Below are 13,360 nucleotides of genomic sequence, written 5' to 3' on the forward strand. Positions count from 1 at the left end.
TGGGATTTGGAGTCCATCAACATCTAGGGCCTAAAGTTTTCTCTTTCCATGGAATAATCCCTAAGCATTGGGCTAGAAATCCATTAAAGCAATAGGAATACTTATAAAATGTTGCACCTGCTAATCAAGACGATTCCTTCTGCAGAAATAAATAAGCAAAGTTTCAATGTATTGAACTCGTCAGGTCCCAGCATGGGTGACAACAATTTAAGATTCCCTATTAAAAGCAGTCGATAGCAAATTGTATCCAGTGATAGTTCTACTCAAGAGCAGAATTAATGAATAAACCAGACCAACTTAGGTCCATTAATTTCAGGACTAGCACGGGATACAAAACAACAACAAAAATGTGAGTCTACTCTGAACGGGACAAAATGTAACCCTGTAATGATCATAAGTGGCAGAGGTGATAAGGAAACATTCGTCCCCTGCAAGAAAACATCTTTCCTTGGAGGGGTTACATCCGTTTCCTTGGCCTACCTAACATGATGATTGCACAACACGGGTTTCTCCAGAAAAAGATCTTGGGATATTTTTATTTTGTCAAAGTGGAAAAGCCCCTTTGCATCCAGGCTTTTCTGTTTCACAATAGAGGGTGGTGGTGACTGGTGTTGTTTCCTGTTAAGTCAGCGAAAGGAGCAGTCCCATCGTTCCTCAGCTAAGGAGTGCTCTGACAGACTCTCTGGACTTTGAACAATGGCATACGTGAAGATGGGAGCCTTATTCCTGCTCACCGCTATCCTTCAGAGTTTTGTAGGTAAGTCGCACTGCCTGATCTCTTGCATCTCCTTCATTCAGGAGGTTTGGACTTCTTGTTTTTGCCTTCTGCTCATTTGCTTTGACCCAGTGAGATTTCAGGCAGACGGGTGACTGTCCCAAACAGACCGGCTTATGGAGGAAGTTTGGACATTGCACCCATTTAGCTATAACCGCAAGGCTTTTTTTGAGTCTCAAGACATCTGAATGAGCACTCGGACCTAGGAAAGTCATTTAAAAGCTACGTTTTTCCTTTGAAAGAGCATCTTTGTTTTTATTTCGCTTTGCAATTAGGCAAACTTTACCAACTCATTTTTAGCAGGTTATTCGTTTCTTTTTTAAGGGAATGAGAAGGAATGAATCCTTTAGGTAGGCGGGGGACGGACGGACAGAAATGATTAGTTATAATTTTACCCTCAAATGTCATTTTAGCAGCTTTTAAAAAAGAAAATGAAATGGGAAGTAGTTACTCATTTACTCAGGGTGGGGGAACGTTATGACTTTCCTCCCAGGTATCATCAAGGAAAGTTATAGATAATATTTTACAAAGTCACAGAGAAGCCATAAAGTGATTTGTTTCTAAAGCAAGTCTTATGAAACATCCAGTTAGCCAGAAGATAAACATTTATTGCACAAGCCAAAGGCCATAACATCATCCGAAAACACTAATAGCATAAGAACATAAGCAAAACCTCCTGTTCTCATGACTCATTGGGAAACCTCCAAGTAGGATCTGAGCACAAGAGCAGTTAAGGCTTTGGGCAGGGGGCAGAGTTTAATCTGCAGCAGAAGGCAGAACGCTTCTGAGGTCACAGCCACACCGTTTATTTTTTATTTTTATTTTTATTTTATTTTTTGTGGTTGCTAAGAGGTATTTTATTAAGGATTTTCTTGTTTTACAGAAGTGTAATGCCTCGTATTTTTTTTTTCATGTAACATTTTTACAAATCCGTTTCATTTGTTGAGGCATTGGGGGAGAAGAAAAAAGAAAGAAAAAAGAAAGGGGGGTGGAGAGAGGGAAGATGGATGGGGGTGGGGTCGGGTGGCAGTGTTTCTATTATGTTTAATGTATGTAGAGTTTGGTGTCAGCGTTGCTTGTGTTGTTCACTTGTGTTCCTTTGGTGGTGAGAGAGGTTGGGGTTGGCCTAGGGTGTGATTGTTTGCTTGTGATTGGCTGTGGTGATCTTTATTTTTGTGTGTGAATGAGGTGGGTGGGTGTTTTGGATCAGGTTAGCCATATTGATTTGTATGCTGTTGGTGGGTTATTGCCATTGTCCTGTTGGGCTGTGTATGTGATAAAGGGGAGCCATACCGGGGTGAAGGCGTCTTCTTCTGTTTGTCCCCGTGTCAGTTTCAGTTTATTAGTTAATTTTTCTAGTAGGGCTGTTTCCCATACTATTTGGTACCATTGGTCCATGCTTACTCCTGACAGGTCTCTCCAGTGTCTGGTTATGGTGTTTCTGGCTGCTGAGAGCAGGTGGGTTATGAGTTCTTTGTGGTGTAAATGGGCATTGTTGTCTTGGAAGATGTTTAGTAGGGCCAATTCTGGGGTGATGTCTATTACTTGCTTATTTTACATATTTCTTGTATGGCTGTTGTCCAGAATAGTTGGATTTTGGGACACTCCCACCACATGTGGAGGTATGTGCCTGTGGAGGTGCACCCTCTCCAGCATTTTGGTGAGGTTCCTGGGTGTATTAGCGCTAGTTTCCTTGGTGTTAGGTACCACCTGTAGGTGAGTTTCAGTGTGAGTTCTTTTCTTTTCGTTGATATGGATTTAAAGGGGGGTTTAGACCACATTCTGGTCCATTGAGTGGGGTTAATCTCATAGCCTATGTCATTCTCCCATTGTTTTTTGATTGCGTCTAGGGGATTTGCGGGATTTTGGAGTAGTATTTTGTATATTGCGGATACCGTCCCTTTACCGTTTCCCTTTGTTGTTAGGAGTAGGTTTTTGAAGGTTGTCAGGGGCCTAGTTGCTGCTGATTTTACTGTTGGGTTGTTTAAGAGGGCATGTAGTTGGTGTTGTGTTAACCAGGGCATTTGGGTGTCTTCTAGTTTGTCTTGTATTTCTTGTGTTGACAAGGGTTTGTTATTTTTATAAAAGTCTATTAGGCGATATAAGCCTTTGGTTCGCCAGGTTTTTATCTTGAGGTTTTGTGCTGCATGGTGGAATAATGGGTGGTACGCCAGGGGGATTAGTGGGGATGGGGTTGGGGATAGTTTGCCTATTTGTGTTTTCCATGCTTTGAGCATGGTCTGTGTGTACCTGTTAAGTGTTGTGGGAATTTTCTTTAGTTTGTTTGGGAGGAGTGGGTATGTTGTGGTGCAGGTGTTTTCAATTGTGTCCCTCTCTAGGTGTACCCATTGTTTTGTCTCATCTTCTAGTATATATGGGATTATGTGGCGTATTTGGTTGCATTGTAATATGCTTCTATGTTGGGGATTCCCCATCCTCCTTCTGAGGTGGGGAGGTGCAGGTATTTGGGGCTTATTCTTGGTTTTTTATGTGAGAAGATGAAAGAGTGTAGTTTTCTCTGCCAACTGCAAAGTTGGGTTGAGGGGATCCAGATTGGGAGGGTTTGGAATAGGTAGGTTAGTTTTGGGAGTGTGATCGTTTTGATCATGGCTATTTTGTCTGAGAGAGTGAAGTTCATGTTATTCCATCTCTTTAGGTCTTTGTTAATTTGTCGCCACAGGGGCTTGTAGTTGTGGAGGTACAATTTATTGAGGTTTCTGGTTATTTGTACCCCTAGGTATCTGAACTTGGTGTGGCAAAGTTTTATTTTGGTGACCTTCGTGAGTTCTTTTTGGGTGTGAGGAGGGGTGTTGAAGCACATAGCTTCTGACTTTGTAAAATTTACCTGTAGGCCTGACACCATTGCAAATGTGTTGAGTTCTCTGATTAGGGAGGTAGCTGTGCTTATGGGGTCTGGTGTTGTGATCATTAGGTCATCTGCAAAGAGCCCTAATTTATAGGTTCTGCCTTTTATTTCCACTCCCTTGATGTCTGTGGCTGCTCGGATGCGGATTGCTAGGGGTTCCAGAGCCAGGATAAATAAGAAGGGAGACAGTGGGCATCCTTGTTTCGTGCCTCTTTGGATAGCTATAGTGTTAGAATCCATATTGTTAGTTCTGCATTTTGCTGAGGCTTGGGAGTATATTTGTTTGAGGATTTGTAGGAAGTTGGGGCCAAATTTCATGTTAGTTAGTACTGCTAATATGTATTTCCACTCCAAGCAATCAAAGGCTTTGAGGATGTCTAGGGACATAATTGTCAATGGGAGTTTGGTTGCCTTGCTGTGTTCGATCAGGTTCAGTAGTTTCCTGATGGGGTCTGTTATATTGCGGCCAGGGACAAAGCCAGTCTGGTCTGGGGCTATTAACTTGTGTAGGAAGATTTTTAGGCGGTTGGCCAAGATTGATGTGAATATCTTGTAGTCTTGGTTTATTAATGAGATTGGGCGGTATGATTCTACTTTGAGGCTGTCTTTTAGTGGTTTTGGGATGGAGACTATTTTGGAGTGGGTCCAGGTTTGGGGGATGGGGCCCCCTTTTATGATGTCGTTGAATAGGCGGGTCATGTAGGGCATCAAGGGTTCTTTGAATTTCCTATAGAATTCTGCTGTGAAGCCGTCCGGGCCTGGGGCTTTGTGTGGTTTCAGGTTTTTGAGGACCGCATCTATTTCCTCTGGGGTGATAGGGCTGTCCATGAATTCCTGTTCCTCATTAGTTAGGGTAGGCATGGTCAGTCCTGCTAGAAATGTTCTGATTTCCTTCTCTGGTGGGTTATGGGAGGTGTATAGGTTGGAGTAGAATTCTGCAAATTCTGAGGTTATTTCTTCGGGGGAGAATGTTATGTTGCCGTCTTTTTTGGTGATGCAGTGTATTCTTGTTTTGAGTGCTTTTTTCCTACATCTATTTGCTAGTAATCTGGAGTTTTTCCCTCCATATTCGTAGAAACGTTGTTTAGAGTATAGAATGTTGATCATTGTTTTGTTAATTTCTAGGGAGTTTAGTTCTCTCCTTTTTTGTTCTATAAGTTTGAGGAGTTTTTTAGATCCTGTTTGTTTGTAGCGTGATGAGAGGGCTGTGATGTCTTGTTCTATTTTGCTAATTTTTGAGGAGGTTTGTTTTTTAAGGAATGTTTTCTCTTTTATGCAAGCTCCTCTGGTGACCGCTTTCATTGCGTCCCATAGGAGGGGGGTTGTTATATTCTTTACATCGTTTTCTTTGAAGTAGTTTTGGAGGGTTTTTGTGAGACTCTCTCTAATTTGTTTGTTTGTAGTTAGGATGGGACTGAAGGACCATGATGGGGTGGTTTGTGTTCCTTCTCCTATTTTAACAATGACTTCTACTGGAGCGTGGTCTGTGATTTTAATGTTACCTATGTTTGTTGATACTACTGAGGGGATCAGACCCTGTGTGAGTAGAATGATGTCCAGTCTGGACACTGTATCATGGCGTCTCGATTGGAATGTATGGCTGATGTCTCCCGGGTTTTGCTCACCCCAAATGTCGTAGAGACCCCTGTTTTTTAGCATTTTTAGTAACTTGTAAGAGTTCCTGGTTGTTGGGGGTTTCCTTCGGAGGAAGGTTGCCCATGGGGTTGTGGGTGGATATCTTTCAGGGATATACCTTTCATATTTAGATTGAGGTCCCCTCCTAGGATTGCTTCCCCTTCAGAGAAGGAGAGGAATTTGTTTAGTGTCTTCTGGAAGAATTCTAATTGTTTCGTGTTTGGGGCATATATGGAGCCGATTGTCAGTTTGATTTTGCCATCTAGTGTCCCTTTAGCGAAAATGAATCTGCCTTTTTTGTCCTTGAGGACTGTTGTGGCAGTGAAGTTCAGGTCTCTACTGAGTATTATGGCTACACCACGAGCTTTCCCTGAGCCTTGTGCGACCCACTGTTGACTGAAGCGGGGGTCGCTCAGGAGTTTGCTGCCTTTGGGTGGGTTGTGTATTTCTTGTAGGAAGGTTTTGTGTGGTTTCATGGTGTTTATGTATGAGGTGATGCGTTTTCTTTTGATGGGGTTTCCCAGCCCCCTCACGTTTAATGTAATTGCTTTTAGGTTAGCCATCTCGCTTATCTATTATGTGGGGCGATTCCCTGCCAACCTGTTCGGGTTGTCTTGTGTCTCTCTCTTCGTGTTGTTTAAAGAACCAGTGGGGTTGCGCTGACCTAGGATGTGGTGGGTGGGGGGCTAATGGGATTAGAGTAAGATTTGGGTTAAAGAGTAGGGGGTAAGTTGTAGAGAGTTTCCTATATGTAGTCATATAGGTGTTTGTTTGGGGTATTTTAGGCCATCTGGCATTTAGCCAGTTGGTCCTAGGTCTCAGCTGGTGTGGAAGGCCGTGTTCAAGGACAGGCCATCCCCCCTGTTGTTTGCGATAGGGGGTGATCAGTGAGACAGTGTGAAGTGACTTTGTAACGTCGCTGTCAGGTATAAGGTTCATAAGCAATGTTGCCAATGTTATGAGCAACGTTGGTGTGTTGGGGTGGGGACGTGGGTGCTGGTACGCTCTGGTGCCACCATAGTGCTGGTTGGGTATCAGATTTTAGCCTGATTGTGGGTTGTGTTATTAAGGTTGGAGGAGTTGTTTTTCCCTAGTATGGAGTATGGGGGTGTTGAAGGTGTGGGTGATGGGGAATGTGGTTGAGGTCGTCTGGACTGGTGTTGGGGTGGGGATTCGTGTGGGGGTGCGGGGCTGGGGGGGATGTTGATGGTGTTAACTAAATCTATGTTTTGGGGGGGGGAGAGAGGGGAAAGGGGGGGGGAAATCACCAGTCCTTCAGTTTGTGGTTTTTTCCTGGTTGCTTCATTCAGCTGGGGTTGTTGTTGTTGTAGGGTTGTCCATCTGCGATGAATTGGTTTGGTTAATCTTGGTCTGGTTTCTTGTGTCGTATGGCCAGCGGGACGGTTCTGAGCATGATGCTTGCCTGTATTGGTTTGCGTTGTTGTGCCGCTTCTGTTGTTTCTTTTTCTTCTGTACCGTTGTCCAGTTGTTTGCTGTTGTTTCCTCGTGGTTGGGGCTGTCACTTGGTGGGTTTGTCGGTTGCCATTCCGGTGGAAGGTCGAGTTCAAGGTTCTTTAGTATTTGCAGGGCCTCAGGTATGTTGGTAGCCATGTGTTGTGTTGTATTGGTTGTTACAATGAGGAGGAAGGGGAAGCCCCATCGGTATTTGATCCCTGCTTGTTGGAGACGCTGGGTGCACGGGCGCAGACTTTTCCTCCGGTTTAGGGTATCCTGAGATAGGTCCTGTAAGGCCAGAATGGGGGTTTCTCCATATCGAAGGTTGGTTGAGTTTTTGAGCTGGTTCCATACCTCTTCCTTCTTTTTGTAGTGTGTGAAGCATACAATGATGTCTCTTGGGGGGGCGCTGGGTTTTGGCATAGGTTTTAGGGCTCTGTGAGCCCTCTCCAAGTCATCTGCCTCAAGTTTCAGGCTTGGGATTGTGTTTTTCAGCCAGCGTATAATTAGGTCTGCTGGGCTTTTCTCCTCTGTTTTTTCAGGAAAGTTGCGGAAGCGGATGTTACAACGTCTATTGCGGTCTTCAAGGTCGGCTTGCTTAATTTTCATCTCTCTGTGTTCTGCTTCCATTTGGTTTACCAGTTTATCCAGTTTCTTGTTCACACGTGCATTCTCCTCCCGGTGTTGCTCTATTATTCTTTCTTGCATTTGGTTCTTGTTCTCTAGAGCTTCCACTTTGGAGGTTAGATTGTTGATTAGTACCTGCATGGGATGTGGCCTTCAGTGTTTCTTCTAATCGTGCTTCTAATCTTGCTTCCATTTCCCTCAGATCTCGTTTCGTTATTGGGTGGTCATCATCTTGAAGGGGAGTTACCATCTTAGCATTGTTTGCCATCTCCCTGGTTGGTGTCATCTCGGTCTCCCTGATGGTTTTGGTTTGAGGTTGGCTTGGCATCCTCTTGGGGTAGGGCGTGTGGTGGTTAGGAGTTGTGGGAGTGGTGATTCCTGGGTATTGTTGGGTTGCTGAGCTGATCAGGCTTTGTTGGCTGGTGGCTTTTACAGAGCGTTTGGATTAGGTGGTCATTTGTGTCACTTCTAGCCTGTGTTTTAAGAACTTCTCTAGGACTTTTGTAGATGCCTCAGCGGTGCCGCCGAGGCGGGGGGGGGGGGCAGGTAAGCAGAGATGGGTAGACTAACGGACAGACAGTTCATATAAAGGGAGGGGGGTTAGCAGGTAGAGATGCAAGAGATTAGAGGGGTGGGGCCAGGGGAAATATGTGTTTAGGAGGGGGTTGTATATGCCCAAAATGGGTATTGGGGTCCAGTTAAGGTGGAAGTTGGGGTTGGGAGTGCGCTCAGAAACAGAGACAGACAAATAGGCTATATGTAAAGGAAGGGAGGGAGAAAAAAGGGAAGAAGAAGAAGAAAGAAAGAAAGAAGAAGGGGGGAGGCGGGGGGAGAGGGGAGATTGGAGTAAAAGAGAAGAGAGAGAGAGGGACAAAAAGAGAGTTGAAAGAGAGAGGAGAGATAGTACAGTAATATCAGCGGTATTAGAATGCAGCAGTAGTTTTAGCTATAGTATGAGGGGGGCAAATTATGATAGGGTGATATGAATGTGTGTATGTGTTTCCTTTAGGGGAAGGGGGGGGATGGAGAGAGGGAGGAGGGAGAGAAAAGGAGAGGAGGAGGGGGAAGGGTGGGAAAAGGAAGGAGAAGAAAAGAGAGGGGGAGAGGGGAGGGAGGGAGGGTGAGCTGCTGCAATGGTATGGGGGAAAGTCTTATTTTAAAAGAGGGGGTGGGGGGAAAGGGCTCCCCTCTCAAAAACAAACTGACGAACAGGCTAAAAAGGGGGGGTTGATTTAAAAAAATAAAAGGGATAGAAAACAAAATTGGGGATGGAAAATGAAAGGTGGGATAAAAGGAAAAAATGAGGAGGGGTGAAGAGAGAGAGGGGAGAGCAAAAAGGGAGAGAAAAATAAAAAAGGGGGGGAAGTTGAGGGGGAGAGTATCAATAGCAATAGCAGTGATATGGAGGAAATTTTTGTTTTAAAAGAGAGTCGTGGTTGTAGCTGGGGGCGAAAGATTCCCCCCTCAAGAACAAGCCAACAAATAGAAAAGAAAGGGCTTTAAAAAGAGAAAGAGGGGGGAAAAAATAATTGTATGGTGTGTGGTTTTTTTTAAAAAAAAAATAATATTTCCCCCTAATTATTGTTATTATTTTTTGTTTGTAAAAAAGTAATTAAAAATGTACGTGTAAAATATAAAAATGAGAATTAAAGGTTAAAAAGGGGGGGTTGTCTTTAGATAGATAGATAGATAGATAGAGCTTTTTATTTTATTTTTTTAAAAAATGAGTAAAGTATAGGTAAAAGAGGATAGGTAAAAGAGAGTGGAAAGTCTGGGGCGAAGTGGCAGTCCCAGGAAATGGCCTGTGATGGTTCAGGGCTGTTTTCTGGGTACTGCCATTTTAATTCTTAAGAGGGGAGTTTGAGGTGGAAATAAAATGAGGTTTAAATTGAGGGTGTGTGTGTGGAAAAGTGTGTCTTTAAATAGTGTGTAGAAAAGATAGAAATAAAAATAAAGATTCAAATAAAGGGTGGCTGCAGCAGCAGTGGCCCCTCTTTTAAAAAGAAAAGTGATAAAAGTAGGTATATGGGGGGGGAGGGATAAAAAAGATAGATATATATATATTTAAAGGGGGGAGGGAGGGGGAGGAAGGGGTTTAAAAAAGGGGTTAAAAAAAAAGAAAGGGGGGGGGAATCCCCTTTGTTATGCGGCTTCTCTGTGTTTTCCTTGCCGCTGGAGCTCCCGGTGGGGCTCAGCCACGTGTTTTTTCTGGAGCCTCTTTTGCCTTCCCGTGCTTGCCTACCTCTCCTCTGCTTTCCCATCAGCAGAGATGGGGGCAGCAGCGGTAAATTTGGGGCTCCTTTTTTTTTCCTTTCTTTTTCTTCCTCTCTCCCCCTTTCTTTCTCCCTCTTTGCGTTAGCTCCACTGTCGTCCTGGTTTTGGAGCTCCTCTCGGCTGTTGGGGGTGGTCGGGTGCCTTTCCGGCTCAATCTCAGTCGTGGGGGGGGGGGTGTTTTTGGCTCCTTTGATAGATGCCCGGGCACCCCCGATTCCTCTCCGCTGGCGGTGCTGGCGGCAGCAGTCCTGGGAGCCCGGGAGTCGGCCAGACAGAGCCTTTTACTCTGGCTGGCTTCAGGAGCTCTTTTCTGCTGTTGCAGCCGCCATGCTGCCTCGCCGGAAGTCAGCCACACCGTTTATTGAAAGCACGTTCAACTCACAGTTAAAGCACATGGTGTGTCCTTTCCCCAAAAAAACAGAACCCTGGAAACTGTAGTTTGCCATTTCCAGCACCCTTAACAAACTACAGTTCCCAGGATTCTTGGGGGTGGCACTATGTGCTTTAAATGTGTAGTAAAAAAGGTAAAGGGACCCCTGACCATTAGGTCCAGTCGTGGCCGACTCTGGGGTTGCGGCGCTCATCTCACTTTACTGGCCGAGGGAGCCGGCATACAGCTTCTGGGTCATGTGGCCAGCATGACTAAGCCGCTTCTGGCGAACCAGAGCAGCGCACGGAAATGCCATTTACCTTCCCGCCGGAGCAGTACCTATTTATCTACTTGCACTTTGATGTGCTTTTGAGCTGCTAGGGTGGCAGGAGCCGGGACCGAGCAATGGGAGCTCACCCCGTCGCGGGGATTCGAACTGCCAACCTTCTGATCAGCAAGCTCTAGGCTCTGTGGTTTAACCCACAGCGCCACCTGCGTCCCAAATGTGTAGTAAATGTGTCTTAATATATATATGGTGCAGATATTAAGTGAATGCCAATTTCCAAAAAATTAGGAGAGTTGCTGTTTCACTCAACACCCTGCTTTAGGCTTCACATTTGGGGCATTTGACCGGCCATTGAGAAAACAGGAGACTGGACTGGATGGGGCCCCATTTGGCCTGATCCAGTGGCAGGGCTCTCTTTAAGTCCTTGCATTTATTTCCCAGTTGAATGGATCCTTGTTGCTTTCAGATTTGGGGTAGTTTTACTATATTCTGTTTTGGAGCTGGCTGGGTTCTGTGCTGGCTGACATGTTGTGCGGGTGCCTGATGATCGTCTTCCAAAGCAGCTACTCTATTCCGAACTTAAAAAGGGGACGCGTAATGCTGGTGGTCAACGAAAGAGGTTTAAAGACTGTCTCAAGGCAGATGTAAAAAAAATGTAGTATAAACACCGACAACTGGGAAACACTGGCCTGCGAGCGCTCCAGTTGGAGAACAGCCTTTAGCAAAGGTGTCATGGGCTTTGAAGACACTCGACCTCAGGACGCAAGGGAGAAACGTGCTAAGAGGAAGGCACGCTTGGCAAATCCACACCGTGATCAACTCCCGCCCGGTAACCAATGTCCCCACTGTGGAAGGACGTGTGGATCCAGAATTGGCCTCCACAGTCACTTATGGACTCATTGTTAAAACCGTGTTTATGGAAGACAATCTTACTCGGCTACGAGGGATCGCCAAAGAAGAAGAAGATGATTAAGGCGATGAGCTGACTCAGGATGCCTGTGAAACTGCTCTCTGGGCAGAATGAAGAAGAAGCATCAGGTCAAACTGACTTCATAAATGAGCAGAAGATCCCCAATGAAGAGGAACTTGCCTTTCATGGCTCTGCATTTAATTTAATCCCAAATGAGCATGTGCAAATGCTAAGCCTGCCCCTCTTTGAAACAAACCAGACGAATTCTAAGGTGTATCAAGGGGGAGAGAGTTCAGAAGATGCACCCACACTTTGGAACTCCCTGCCTATTGACATAGAATCATAGAACTGTAGAGTTGGAAAGGGACCGCAGGGGTCATCTAGTCTAACCCCCTGCAACACAGGAATCTTTTGCGCAGTGTGGTGCTTGAACCCAGGACCGTGAGATTCAGAATCTCACGCTCTACCAACTGAGCCATAAAGCTGTGTACCTTGTTCAGCACCTGCTTAAGAACTATTTTTGTTTGGGCATTCCTATCCAGATATGTAGGGACGCGGGTGGCGCTGTGGGTAAAACCTCAGCGCCTAGGACTTGCCGATCACATGGTCGGCGGTTCGAATCCCCGTGGTGGGGTGTGCTCCCGTCGTTCGGTCCCAGCGCCTGCCAACCTAGCAGTTTGAAAGCACCTCCGGGTGCAAGTAGATAAATAGGGACCGCTTACCAGCGGGAAGGTAAACGGCGTTTCCGTGTGCTGTGCTGGCTCGCCAGATGCAGCTTGTCACGCTGGCCACGTGACCCGGAAGTGTCTGCGGACAGCGCTGGCTCCCGGCCTATAGAGTGAGATGAGCACACAACCCTAGAGTCTGGCAAGACTGGCCCGTACAGGCAGGGGTACCTTTACCTTTACCTTTATCCAGATATGTAGATTATTGACAGCATTTTAATTTGGTTTTTAGCTTACCACTGATTTTTTTACTTTTTTAAAATGTTGAAAAACTGTCGTTTTGCTGATAATGGCACTGTTTTGTTTTCTCCCTCTCTTTTTTGGGGGGTAAGTCACTTTGAGATTTGTTTTAACAATCAAGATGAATATGAGATCTTATGCAATAAATAAGAAGTTGACGGTTGGGCTCCCAACCAAGGGCTGAGTGTCAGAGGTAAAGAATGAGGGAAATTCCTTAAGACGAAGAAGGGAAACAACTTTCACAGCAAGTGGTGAGGAAGGAAAACCTCGGACATCACAAGTCACCCGACCCTGAAAAACAGATGACAAGAAAGGGAAGGAAGTTCAGGGAGGAGTCAGTATGCGGGTGATACCCAGCTCTACCTCTCTTTCAAAGCGGAACCAGTGAAGGCAGTGAAGGTCCTGTGTGAGTGTCTGGAGGCGGTTGGAGGATGGATGGCGGCTAACCGATTGAGATTGAATCCTGACAAGACAGAAGTACTGTTTTGTGGGGACAGGAGGCGGGCAGGTGTGGAAGACTCCCTGGTCCTGAATGGGGTAAGTATGCCCCTGAAGGACCAGGTGCGCAGCCTGGGAGTCATTGTGGACTCACAGCTGTCCATGGAGGCGCAGGTCAATTCTGTGTCCAGGGCAGCTGTCTACCAGCTCCATCTGGTACGCAGACTGAGACCCTCCCTGCCTGCAGACTGTCTCGCCAGAGTGGGGCATGCTCTGGTTATCTCTCGCTTGGACTACTGCAATGCGCTCTATGTGGGGCTATCTATGAAGGTGACCCGGAAACTACAATTAATCCAGAATGCAGCAGCCAGACTGGTGACCGGGAGCAGCCGCCGAGACCATATAACACCGGTCTTGAAAGACCTACACTGGCTCCCAGTACGTTTCCGAGCACAATTCAAAGTGTTGGTGCTGACCTTGAAAGCTCTAAACGGCCTCGGTCCAGTATACCTGAAGGAGCGTCTCCACCTCCATCGTTCTGCCCGGACACTGAGGTCCAACACCGAGGGCCTTCTGGCAGTTCCCTCCCTGCGAGAAGCCAAGTTACAAGGAACCAGACAGAGGGCCTTCTTGGTGGTGGCACCCGCCCTGTGGAACGCCCTCCCACCAGATGTCAAAGAGAAAAATAACTACCAAACTTTTAGAAGCCATCTAAAGGCAGCCCTGTTTAGGGAAGCTTTTAATGTTTAATAGGTTATT

The 13,360-nt window shown here is 45.9% G+C and overlaps 1 protein-coding gene across 5 annotated transcripts in view; it reads left to right on the plus strand.

Annotated features, from left to right (window-relative positions):
- Positions 1-13,360, plus strand: part of LOC308465094 (uncharacterized protein) — a 38,013-nt gene that overhangs the window by 12,757 nt on the left and 11,896 nt on the right. For 3 of the 5 annotated variants that reach the window (XM_080984930.1, XM_080984933.1, XM_080984932.1), the window contains one exon: positions 627-757. In XM_080984930.1, coding sequence (XP_080841056.1) covers positions 697-757 — 61 coding nt within the window. In that variant the 5' untranslated portion in view covers positions 627-696. Of the gene's footprint in view, positions 1-592; positions 758-13,360 lie in introns of all 5 variants that reach the window. The other 2 variants (XM_080984931.1, XM_080984934.1) reach the window with 2 other exon arrangements.

This window comes from Podarcis pityusensis (genome assembly GCF_964106645.2).
Source record: "Podarcis pityusensis genome assembly, chromosome: 16".
Classification (NCBI taxonomy): domain Eukaryota; kingdom Metazoa; phylum Chordata; class Lepidosauria; order Squamata; family Lacertidae; genus Podarcis; species Podarcis pityusensis.